Genomic DNA, 12,836 nt, shown 5'->3' with positions numbered 1-12,836 from the left:
ATAACGAACTGAGCTTCCGGGAGCAGAGTGGAGGTCTCGCAGAAACCTTGGACAGAGGCATTTCAAGGGAGGGTTAGGAGTTACTGCTCTGACTCATTCACTTGTGTGTGAAAATTTCAGCTTTAGCTACTGTGCTTTGTAAACAGACCTTTTTAAATTTAGGGAGATGTAGGACAATATGTAAATTTTAGCCGGGGTTTGATAAATTTGCTTGGAAGTTAGGAGCCAGCTAAAAAAGTTAGGAGCCAGAAAACGCGCCCTATCCCGCCGAGCTTGCGCGCAGAAGCGAACGCATACGTGAGTAGTGCCCGCATATGTAAACGGTATTCAAACCACACATGTGAGGTATCACTGCGATTGGTAGAGCGAGAGCAATAATTCTAGTCCTAGAACTCCTCTGTAACTCAAAACATGCAACCTGTAGAATTTTTTAAATGTCGCCTATGGAGATTTTAAAGGGTAAAAGTTTGTCGCCATTCCACGAGCGGACGCAATTTTGAAGCATGACATGTTGGGTATCAATTTACTCGGTGTAACATTATCTTTCACAATATAAAAAAAAATTGGGCTAACTTTACTGTTGTCTTATTTTTCAATTAAAAAAAGTGTGTATTTTTTCCCCAAAAAAGTGCGCTTGTAAGAACGCTGCGCAAATACAGTGTGACAGAAAGTTTTGCAACAACCGCCATTTTATTCTCTAGTGTGTTAGAATAAAAAATATATATAATGTTTGGGGGCTCTAATTAGAGGGAAGGAGATGGCAGTGAAAACACTGGGGAAGCCCCATTAGAATTGCTGGTTTACTTGTCATGCCAACGGCCACCACAAGATGGCGCCAGATTACAGAAGGAAGCTTAGGCCTGCAGAAGGCCGCAAAGGTGGGGGAGCATTAGGACAGAGGATGGGGTATCCTCTATCTCCATGCTCCCCCGCGCGATCGCGTTGGGCCGCGCCGGCCGGTAATTGAGGCCGCGGCTTTGCGGCCTTCTGCAAGCCTAGGCTTCCCCGGGCGCCGGGTCGCTAATTCTGGTCGCAATTGCGACCGGGCGCCCGGATTTTGTCTAACCCTGCCTTAAGCCCCCTTCACACTTGTGTGACCTGAAAGTCGCGCGATTTTTGCTGTGAGTTTTTGATGCAACTTGAAGCAATGCCTCTGTAATCAAGTCGCATCAAAGTGGAACCAAAGTAGTGCAGGGACTACTTTGAAGTCGCACAGATATGAGTGATACTCATTGAAAATCATGGGGTATGGCTTGCCATGCTACTTTGCAGTCCAAAGTCGCTGGTGTGAAATGGGTTTGAGCACACAAGATGTGTTGGTGTTTCACACGTAACCTTCCCTTCTCCTGCTGCAAGTGTTTAACTGAAAAACAGAGTATACCATATGGCATCCTTTCTCAACTATGGTTCCTCCAGAGGTTTCTAGGAGCTTCCTTGCACAATGAGAAACTTCTGCCTCTCGGATGAATAACCTTTTGCGCCAATGATCTTTTTAGCAATTTTGTAAAGGTTTTTTTTTTTCCCCAATGACTAAAAATGTAGGGAGCGATCTTCCCAGTGATCATGACACCACTACAAGCTGTAGATATAGTAATTATTGGAATTGGTAATTTAAAGGCATTTCAAGGGTACCTCCCATAATGAAAAGGTTGAGAAAATGGCCTCCCTATGGGATCAACATCTTTCTACATTAGCTGGTCTCTGATTGTATTACTGTCAAATTCTTAGTATTGCATTGTACCAATTTCCATTTGTTGATGCTGATTTTAGTGGAGATAGATTTTTTTTTATATATATAATATATATCTCTAATTGTGTCCCTGGCCTTTTGTGCTCTCTCAGTAAAATACAATTTTGAAGAAAGCTGCATTGTCCTCACGTACAGCAACTTAATTGCATATCTGAAACGGCAGTTTATTCAATTTTTGTACTAGAGACAAAATAATCCGGAAACACTGCAAACAATTGTGCACATTCTGAATTCATATATCTGTACACTCATATTCCTTGTATTCTAGTTGATTGTAATAAGCCAATTTAGTGTGTGAATACAGATAATGTTCATTATCTTGAAAATCTTTTTTTATAATGTCTCGCAGGTATGGATCCTATATGTCGGTGGTGGTATGCTGTATCCTCAATGGCAATTGGCTGGTTTCAGGGTGATGATTCTTCTGTGAAATCTCAGTATATGGATGTAGAAAGAATTCCCAAGCTCCTGGAAGCCGAGTAAGCCTTTATTTATCACTAGCGACGTGTTACCTTGACAGTAGGATACTTTTATAGCTACTTCACATATTTCGGTTGCAGTCCTGAGCTTTGGAGATTTGTCCCTATAAATGTACCTCCTTTACTCTTCTAGCTATTTGTTATCTAGGCTTTCAACAAATGAGTCTGAGGTGTATTAAAGTAAACCTGCCGAATAAGCATTTGCTGAAGAAAAATCCTAAGCACAGGTTGATTTTTCAATTTTTTTGTAGGAAAGCTAAGTTGATCCATTGACGGGCACAGGGAGCTTTCACAAATGTTGAAGTTTCCTTTTGAAAGTACAGCAATGTTTTATCTCCAGAGTCTTCTGATTTGATTCTTAAATTGGGTGATTGACAGGGAGGCTGGGGATCAAGAAGGTTAAGTTTAGTACAGATCAGGGTTTTATATAGTATCAAAAGTAGGTGGACTATGATCATCTCCTTAGACTCTGGGGGTTGGGTGCAAAATAGCTTGGCACCAAGGAGTACTACTTTTTTTTTTTTTTCACTTCAGACTCCACCATTGACAAGAGACCTGCTCATGGTTTCTTAGCACATGTAGTCTCTACTCGGTTTCGCATCATGTGTGGTTATCTTTTTACTCCTTTATTTATAAAGAGACCATAGAAGATATTGGCCTACATAATTCCAGTTGTGACGGTATTACAATGATATCCCCGTCAACGTTCCCTTCTTCCCATAACGAAAATCACCCCAATATTCCACGAGGAGGAATATCCCTGGAGTCGCCCAGAAAACCACACATGCCAAGCTTACTGCTGGAACAACACAGCCTTTAATGGTTTTCTTCTCAGCTTTTTATACAGTCCAAGACATTGAAGCAACAATGAGATCTCCACCCCCCCCTAATCACACACTAAGGCTAATTACTAAAACATTCTAGACAGGTCGGCACCGACCGACAATTATCATGTCTAATCACTGCACATTCCTTAAACAACAAACCACCTTCACACACTTGAGTTTCCTAAGCAGACGTTTCGTCTTCTTCCAGTTTGACACCTATTAACACCTCTGAGAATCACTAGGTTTTTAGACAGGGTTATCACACAATTAAAGGCCTTTCAAAAGCTAGCCTTATTTAACATATGAACAGTGTTCACAGAGAGAGATGAATCACACATGAACACCTGTTACCTCTAACCCACAGCATTAAGTTAGCAGGGAGAGCATTAGACTGAAGCACATAGGCAAAAAGTCCTTCACAATGGCCCCCCCTTTTCTCCCTGCTCCGGCAAACCCGGTTGGACCTTCCCTGGTCCAGTAGGGTTGACGGGTTCAGAGCTTTCAGTCTGAGGTTAACTCCGTTTGGCGTAACTGACCTCCCTTGGCAACTGCTTCCGACTTGGGTATGTCACCGGGTCGTCAGATCACACGCCGGTCAGTCCAAGTCTTTGTGCGATCTGCAGAGTCACCAGAAGTCAGTGTGAAGACGGCGAAGGGGTCTGTGCGCCGCCATCTAGGTGTCCCGCTATGGGAGGGGGCAGGTTATGGCTCTGAAGTGACAATCACAGGAGATTCATAAAAAGAAAAAGTTATATTTGTTGAAATGCTGTAGCACCGGTGCTCAGAGTTCGGGGGGGGGGGGGGGGGAATCAGGGCCCCATAGGGTCAGCCACCCTCTGCTCCCTCCGCAGCCGCCAGTTCTCCTCTTTGAGCTTCTCCATCTCCAGTTCATGGAGCCTGGGGGGGGTCAGCCTGCTGTGACCTCAGGTGGTTGTTCTCCTCCTCCATGCGGCTTATGCACTCCTCCAGCTCTATGTACTCACGGATCAGCTCCTGCTTGCTCATGTCCTGCAGGCTCTCCACGTGGTCCTTCATCATCAGGAACTGGGTGGTGGTGTAAGGGGCCACCGGTGGGCCCTTGGCGAACATCTCGGCCCGCATCTGGGACGCCCGCTGCGACTCCCTCTCCTCCAGTCGCTTCTTCTCCTCCCAGGTCAGCTTGTTATACGGCTTCCAGGACCTCTTCTTCTTGGAGGGTGGCCGGCGGTGCCTCTTTCTGCCCAGCTCCCTCCAGGGCCCCTCCGGCTCATGGCTGTCGCCCATGACCAGCTGACAATGGTGTTCCCTGTTGTCCGTAATACCAGATTGTACCGTGAGGACTTCGTAAATGGTGTCCAATGGTTCTTCCGGACCCAGCTCCTGGACATCCCAAGCCGAGTCTACACAATGGGCTGCTGCTGGTGGGCGGTACCCAGGTTGAGACCAATTTGACCTGGTGTTGTCGTTCATGGGGCAATTCTGCTTGAAGTGACCCAGCTGTTTGCACCGGAAGCAGCGTTGTTCGTTGTCCTCCTGGCGTGGATAGCGAGGGCTAGATGTCACCGGTCTGTTAGGAGGTTGGTATCTAGCGGCTGGTGGGTGTGAGGGCACCGTTGGTCGTGGAGGTTGTACCCGTGGTGTGACCTGGTTTGTCTTGCGAGTATCTGCATATTCATCCGCCAACTTCGCGGCCTCTGGTAGAGTCATGGGCCTGCGATCTCTCACCCAATCTTTGACATCCGTCTGGATGTGATTGTAAAATTGCTCCAGGAGCATTAGTTGCAAAATGTCCTCTGCGGTGGTGGCCTGGCTGCTGTTAACCCAGTTAGAGGCCGACAGGGATAACTGGCATGCCCATTCCGCGTAAGAGTCTTCCGTGGTTTTGCGTGAGTCCCTGAACTTCTGTCGGTGGGACTCTGGGGTTATTGCATAACGAGCCAGGAGCACTTCTTTAACCCGGGCGTCGCTATGGATATCCTGATCTGGCACGGTCCGGAAAGCATCAGAAGCTTTGCCTGACAGTTTGCCTGACAATATTGCAACCCACTCTCTTCTAGCTATTCGGTGCAGGTTACATTGTCTCTCAAAATCTGCCAGGTAGTTATCAATTTCACAGTCCTTTTCATCAAAAGCTTTAAAAGCGCTAAACGGAATCTTCCTTGTGTCTGCTGTGCTGTACTCACTGTTTGGAGAATGTGCGGCTGCTTGTCGGACTGCTGCCAGTTTTAACTGTAGTTCTGCGTCCCTTATTTCTTTAGCCTCCTGTAGCTCCATCACTCTCAGCACCACATCTGCCGTTGGGTTCGGACCGAACCATGCTAGCTTCTCTCTCATTAGCTTGTTGGCTGGCGATTCCTCCTCCTGAATCACTGGTGTCTCCATCTCTTGTACTGCTGGCGTTGCTGCAATCCCGTCCTCCTGGTCTAGCTCCATTGATTCTGCTATGATGACCCGCTTGGTTTTGTTGCTAGCAATCCTTCCACGAACTTCCAGTAGTTCTTCCAGTGTCTGCTTGGAATCCGGGTGTAAAGGAGAGTAGAAGGGAAAATCCCGCTGCTGCCAACCAGTTGTGACGGTATTACAATGATATCCCCGTCAACGTTCCCTTCTTCCCATAACGAAAATCACCCCAATATTCCACGAGGAGGAATATCCCTGGAGTCGCCCAGAAAGCCACACATGCCAAGCTTACTGCTGGAACAACACAGCCTTTAATGGTTTTCTTCTCAGCTTTTTATACAGTCCAAGACATTGAAGCAACAATGAGATCTCCACCCCCCCTAATCACACACTAAGGCTAATTACTAAAACATTCTAGACAGGTCGGCACCGACCGACAATTATCATGTCTAATCACTGCACATTCCTTAAACAACAAACCACCTTCACACACTTGAGTTTCCTAAGCAGACGTTTCGTCTGCTTCCAGTTTGACACCTATTAACACCTCTGAGAATCACTAGGTTTTTAGACAGGGTTATCGCACAATTAAAGGCCTTTCAAAGGCTAGCCTTATTTAACATATGAACAGTGTTCACAGAGAGAGATGAATCACACATGAACACCTGTTACCTCTAACCCACAGCATTAAGTTAGCAGGGAGAGCATTAGACTGAAGCACATAGGCAAAAAGTCCTTCACACCAGTATAGGTCGCAAAATAGTTATCCCTTTAAACACCCCTTTCGACATATTTCCTACCATATTTCCTACCTTTCCATTTTATCAATTTTTCTTTGAATCCTATTTTTTCCTCCCCTTTACTATATTTCAGCTCCTCCATCCTGTAAGTTTCTTCTACCGAGTCTATCCATTCCCATATTAGTGGGCTATCATCTTCTTGCCATTTTTTTGGGATCGTCCTTTTGGCTGCGTTCAATAAGTGAGGGATCAGCGATTCTTTATAGTTTTTCACGTTCTCTTCACCACCATGGAATAAGACTACCCATGGGTCTTTTTTAATCTCCTTATCAGTAACTTCTTTTATTAGGCCTAAAATTTTCCTCCCAATAGTTTTTGATCTTGGAGCAGTCCCACCATAGGTGCGCCATTGTTCCCCTTGCTGTACACCCTCTCCAGCAGTCTGCTGACTGTCCCTCGCTGTCTGTCCCTCGCTGTATCTGCTCATTTTGTCGGGTGTTGCATACCACCCTGTTAAGCACTTATAATTCATTTCAGCGGTCCTAATATCAATAGCAGAAGAGTGGGTCAAATCAATAATTCTTTCTATAGTGTTTTTGTCCCTATGTGTTCCCAACTCCTTTTCCCATTTATGGACGAATGGGGGTATCTCCAGCTCGTCCATCTTCAGCAGAAGTTTATAAAGTTTTGAAGTGATGCCCTTTGTGCTTTCTGCTGTACACAGCCTTTCCAGCAGTGTAAGATCTCCCCCCGACCTAATCGTCTGGGGTAGGTTCTGCACAAAATGATACAGCTGGCGATACCGCCACTCATCCACTGTCAATAAATCTTTCTTACGCTTTAACTCCTGAAGTGTCATTATTTTTCCTCTTTTTATTTCTCTTAATTGTGCTTTATCCTTTTTTATCCAATTCCCTCCCACTATTTTTTTTCTGGGTGCAAAGTAGTCATTTTCTTTTAGATCTATAAGAGGTGAATTATAGTCCCTAACTATTTTTTTATGTAGCCTATCCCATATCCTTAGTGCATTACGTGTCAAAACGTGTGTGCTATTATCTAGTGCTCTGTACTGCGGTGGGTTCCATATGATACTTCCCAATTGTGTCTTAGTGCATATTCAATTTTTACCCATCTTTTTTCCTTTTTGTCTTTGGCCCACTCCACTACCCGAGACAATATCGCCGCTTTGTAGTATTTTCTAATGTCGGGGACAGCCAGCCCTCCATGTTTCTTGTCCTGTTTTAAAACCCTTAAAGAGATTCTATGTTTTTTATTCCTCCATATGTAATTAACCACTTGCCGCCCGCCAATGACATATTGACGTCGGCAAAGTGGTTGTAGAATCCTGACTGGACGTCATATGACGTCCTCAGGATTCTGTGCCGCTGCGCGCCCCCGGGGGCGCGCATCGCGGCGTTCGTTGTTGCAGGGTGTCAGTCTGACACCCCGCAACACCGATCAAGGTAAAGAGTCTCTCACGGAGACTCTTTACCACGTGATCAGCCGTGTCCAATCACGGCTGATCACAATGTAAATAGGAAAAGCCGGTAATCGGCTTTTCCTCACTCGCGTCTGTCAGACGCGAGTAGAGGAGAGACGATCGGCTGCTCTTGTGACGGGGGGGTTTGTGCTGATCGATTATCGGCACAGCCCCCCCCGAGGATGCCCACTGGACCACCAGGGATGGCCATATAGACCACCAGGGATAAAAAAAAAAAAAAAAAAAAAAAGATGCCACCCTAGACCACCAGGGATGAGGAGGACACAAAAAATGGATGCCAATCAGTGCCCACAATGGGCATCACTGATTGACAAGCATTGTTTGGCACTGATTGGCATCCATTAGTACAACACATACAATAGTGCCCATCCATGCTGCCCGTCCGTGCTGCCTATCCGTGCCCGTCCGTGCTGCCTATCCGTGCCCGTCCGTGCTGCCTATCCGTGCCCGTCCGTGCTGCCTATCCGTGCCCGTCCGTGCTGCCTATTCGTGCCTGTCCGTGCCGCCAATCAGTGCCGCATATTAGTGCCCATCAATGCCACCTCATCGATGCCCATCAGTGCCGCCTTATCAGTGCAGTACCATTAGTGCCCATCAGTGAAGGAGAAAACGTACTTATTTACAATCTTTTATAACAGAAACAAAAAAACGTTTTTTTTCAAAATTTTCGGTAATTTTTTTATTTTATTTGCAGAAAATAAATATCCCAGAGGTGATCAAATACCACCAAAAGAAAGCTCCATTTGTGGGTACAAAATGATAAAAATTTAGTTTGGGTATAGTGTAGCATGACCGCGCAATTGTCATTCAAAGTGCAACAGCGCTGAAAGCTCTCAGGAGCTGCTCTTCTCCTTTACTGATGTTGACATTCAAAATCTCCGCTTTTGTTACGTTAATTTTAAAATTTGATATCTCGCCAAACTGTTTCAAGATTTTAAGCAAATTCGGTAATGTAGTCCTGAGATTGGTAATATAGAACAATATGTCGTCTGCAAAAGCTGACAATTTGTGTTGTTCTTCTACCTTAATGCCCTTGATGTCCGGATTGTTGCGGATCATAGCAAGAAGAGGCTCAAGGGACAGTACGAACAGAAGGGGAGATGAGGGGCACCCCTGTCTTGTTCCATTCTTCATCTCGAAAGCTTCGGATAGCGTACCATTAATTTTAATCCTAGCGGAGGGGTGATTAAATATAGCCGGATTCAGGTATAGCGGCGCATCTTTTTCCCGGCGTAGCGCATCTCATATGCGCTACACCAACGTAACTTTGAGAGGCAAGAGCAGTATTCACAAAGCACTCGCCCCCTACGTTGCGCCAGTGTAACGTAAATTGGCCGGCGTAAGCCCGCCTAATTCAAAGTAGGGAGGTAGTGGGCTTGATCTATTAAAATGAAGCGTGACCCCATGTAAATGAATGGCCAAACGAACGGCGCATGCTCAGAATCACGTTGAATTTACTCCCTAAGATACACCGGCTCAATGCCTACGACGTGAACGTAAACTACGCCCAGCCCCATTCACGTACGACTTACGTAAACGACGTAAAATACAACGGCTGTTCCGTCGTCCATACCCTATCATGACTTACACCTGCTTTAGGTGGAATAACTTTACGCCCGATGTACGCAAACGGCGTAGATTACAGCGACGGGCGCAAGTACGTTTGTGAATCGGCGTATCTCGGTCATTTGCATATTCGACACGTAAATCAATTGAAGCGCCTCTTGCGGCCAGCATAAATATGCGCCCAAGATACAACGGCGTAGGAGACTTGCGTCGGTCGGATCAAGCCACAATTCAGGCGTATCTTGTTTGCTGAATAAGGCGCATAGATACGACGGCGCATCCGTGGACTTACGCTGCGTATCAGAAGATACGTCGGCGTAAGTCCTGTCTGAATCCTGCTAATAGTGTTGTTTTTATCCACTGGACCATCCTTGATCTAATTCCCATTGTTTCCAATGTTTTAATCATGAGTCCCCAGTCTACCCTGTCAAATGCTTTTTCTGCATCTATTAACAGGAGTAGACCTGGGGACCCATTCTCTTTTATTTTCTGGAGGAGGAGTAGGGCTCTCACCCCATTGTCCCTCCCTTCCCTTCCTGGGGTAAATCCAACCTGGTCTGGATGGACCAGGGTGGTCATCACCCTTTTCACTCTTTCTGCTAGGACTTTCGCAAACAATTTTATGTCTGCGTTGAGTAATGATATAGGCCTATATCCGGAGCAGAGTGACCCATCTTTCCCTTCTTTCGGGATTACCGTTTTAATAGCTACTGCGTCTTCCCTACCAATTTCGTAGTCCGATCCCAACCTGTTCATATATTTACACAGCCTGGGGGATCAAAATCTCCCTAAATTTTTTAAAGTATAATGTTGTGAACCCCTCCGGTCCAGGACTTTTTCCTGGTGCCGAGTTCCTTAGAGCTCTGCTGATTTCTCTTCCGTTCATGGACGGACACAGCAGCATTGACCTTAGGGTTATATACCTTTCCTATATACCTAGGCAGAAAAAAACAGCACTTTAAGTGTTAAAAATACTTCTCTCAGTACAGCACCTCCCAGGGGGCGTGTCCCCCGGGTACATCCCACTCTCTGAAAGCATCCAGCCTCAGTTTTTAATCTGCCTAGCGTCAGGAGAGCTTGGACTTTTTCTGGAGTCCATGTGCTCTGGAGATTTTTTGCGATTTTATTTTTTTTTGCCTTTATTTATTTGTTTTCTGTTCCTGCTTTTTGGATCCTGGGATCTCTATCAACTGCCGACTGGATAACAGGCTGGATCTTGATCCTTGTAGTCCCCCCATGTTCGGCCATCGAGCGTGTGCCGGTCTTTACCTAGGCCATCCACGACATGCCCTGTTGCTCCAGGGGCGGCCGGTGAACTACATGTTCCAGGGCACACATATGACTGGTCTCTATGGCTGTGTCACAGTGTGCCGGGCCGATAGCCATGCCGTAAGCGGACGTTGGTTCTGTCTGTAATGCCTCCAGCCGGTGGTCGCAAGACTGGTAAGTAGTGTCCCCTTGCCTCGGCAGGGTGATTTCGGCTGGTGCTTTCCTGGGGAGGTCGACTGAGGGTCCGCCCTGCTTTCCTCTCTCCCTTTTCCTCTCCCTCCTTCCCCGTTTCTGGGTGGCGGCTGTGAGGGGGGGGCTCTGCTACTACCGGGGGGGCTGTGCTGCTGTGGGGTGCTGTTTTTTGCTATACTGGGCTGAAATTTGTTATTTTAAGGTGCTCTGGCTGTGTTTTTACTGTGTGTTTGCACGTGTACGGCCGGCTCTTTATGTCGGCGGCTATTTCTTGTAGCGCGCATGCTGTTTTATGCATGTCGGCGGCCATTTTAGAAATGCTTTGGCCTCTAGCGCCCGAAATAGCGGCGCGAACACCAAAGTTTTCTTCTCTGAGGAAACGACACAGCACAGCAGCACTCTCTCAGCTCTGCACAGCGGTATAGCCTGTTCTGGGTGGTGAGTCCCCGGGAGCCCCTGCCCTCTGTACTAGCCAGGAGGGTGACCGGTGGGTCCCGTTTTTGGGTCTGCAGACTAAGGTGGCATTTTTTTGTGGTGGACAGCATGGAGTCTGAACCACCAGGGCCCTCATGTGAGGCTTCTTCCCCAATCATGCCAGAGTTAACCCTTAGTGCCCCTGCTCCTGTGGCCTCACTGGATGCTGTGACGGCAGTCCTGGAGGCATTTGTTGCCAGGATGGAAGTGGCCAGAAGGGGGGTAAAAAGCACCCCCCTCCCTGAGCCTGCTTCTGGTGATGTCTCTGACGCAGAATCAGGTACTGTTTCTGCTTTTGACCATACTTCTGTCATGTCAGAGGATGCAGACTTAACCCACGTGGACAGTGAGGATGATTCTGCTTCAGGGTCAAAGCAGGAGAAGGAATTTGTTGGAGCTCTTATCACTGCGGTGCGGGATACTCTAAAACTGGAGGATTTGGCGGAGACATCAGACCCTTTTGGGTTCCGCAAGCCACCCCGCACCGCGAAAGTGTTACCTTGTGTTTTGTATCTGGACGGCTTGTTATACAAAGAATGGGATCGGCCGCAGAAAGCTTTTGCTGTACCAAAGTACTTTGCGGTCCATTACCCTTTTGGGGAGGATTTCCAAAAAAAGTGGGTATCTCCGTCAGTGGACCCCCCTGTGTCCAGGTTGAACAAAGCTACCACGTTGCTTGTGGAAGGGGCTCCCGCTTTTAAGGACCCCGCAGACAGGAGAGCTGAGGCTGTGGCCCGCTCCTTATTCACAGTGGTGGGGTCGGCGGTGAGACCGGTTTTGGCCGGGGCTCTGGTGTCAGACACTTACCGAACGGGCTAAGTCCCTGGTGCAGGAGTTGGAGGCGCAGAATGCTTCCGAGACCTGCGTTGACCTGGCCGACCAGTTAGTGCAAGGTCTAAAGTTTGTCTGTGAGTCAGCCCTGGACACGCTTCCCTTGCTTTCCAGGGCCTCCGCCTACGCGGTGGTACTACGCCGCCTTGTGTGGCTGAAGTGTTGGTCTGCGGACCAGTCCTCTAAGAAGTCCCTGGTGGATTTACCCTTTAAGGGTGAACGGCTTTTTGGGGCTTCCCTGGATGACATAAAGGATGCCACAGGCGATAAGAGCACTCTGCTCCCGCAGTCTGGGAAGGGTAAGGAGCCTCGCCGTAGGCAAGGGCCCTCATTTACTACCCCCAAGCGGTCTTTTCGCTCGCCAAGTGCGACAGAAAACGTTTTCAGGGTGCTAAGACGTCCACTGAAGGACAAAAGCGCACCTGGTACCGCAAGCCTGCAGACAAGCCTGCCTCCGCCTGAAGGTTTGCCCCCCGCCCACAACTCGGGTGGGGGTCGGCTCTGCGAATTTGCGGCTCGGTGGAGGTCTCTTCTTTCCGACCGCTGGGTTTGCGAAGTAGTTTCCTCGGGGTACAAGATAGAATTTCTCTTTTGTCCGCCAAACAGATTTTTTCCCTCCAACCTCCGGCTTCCTCTGGGTCACCTGAAGGATCTGTCAGGGGCTGTCCAGGATCTTCTAGTCAGAGGAGTGATTGTGCCGGTTCCCTCACCGGAATGTTTTCAAGAGTTTTACTCCAATCTGTTTGTAATCCCCAAGAAGGACGGGGTCCGTCCAGTCCTGGACCTCAAGGCCCTCAATTGCTTTGTCAAGATACAAAAGTTCAGGAT

The 12,836-nt window shown here is 47.5% G+C and overlaps 1 protein-coding gene across 4 annotated transcripts in view; it reads left to right on the top strand.

Annotated features, from left to right (window-relative positions):
* The window catches only part of SREBF2 (sterol regulatory element binding transcription factor 2), a 156,872-nt gene that overhangs the window by 96,113 nt on the left and 47,923 nt on the right, over positions 1–12,836 (top strand). For all 4 annotated transcript variants that reach the window (XM_040359628.1, XM_040359631.1, XM_040359629.1 and 1 more), the window contains one exon: positions 2,100–2,229. In XM_040359628.1, coding sequence (XP_040215562.1) covers positions 2,100–2,229 — 130 coding nt within the window. The remainder of the gene's footprint in view (positions 1–2,099; positions 2,230–12,836) is intronic.

This window comes from Rana temporaria, chromosome 7, assembly GCF_905171775.1.
Source record: "Rana temporaria chromosome 7, aRanTem1.1, whole genome shotgun sequence".
Classification (NCBI taxonomy): Eukaryota; Metazoa; Chordata; class Amphibia; order Anura; family Ranidae; genus Rana; species Rana temporaria.
This window is presented reverse-complemented; position numbering and strand designations above follow the sequence as displayed.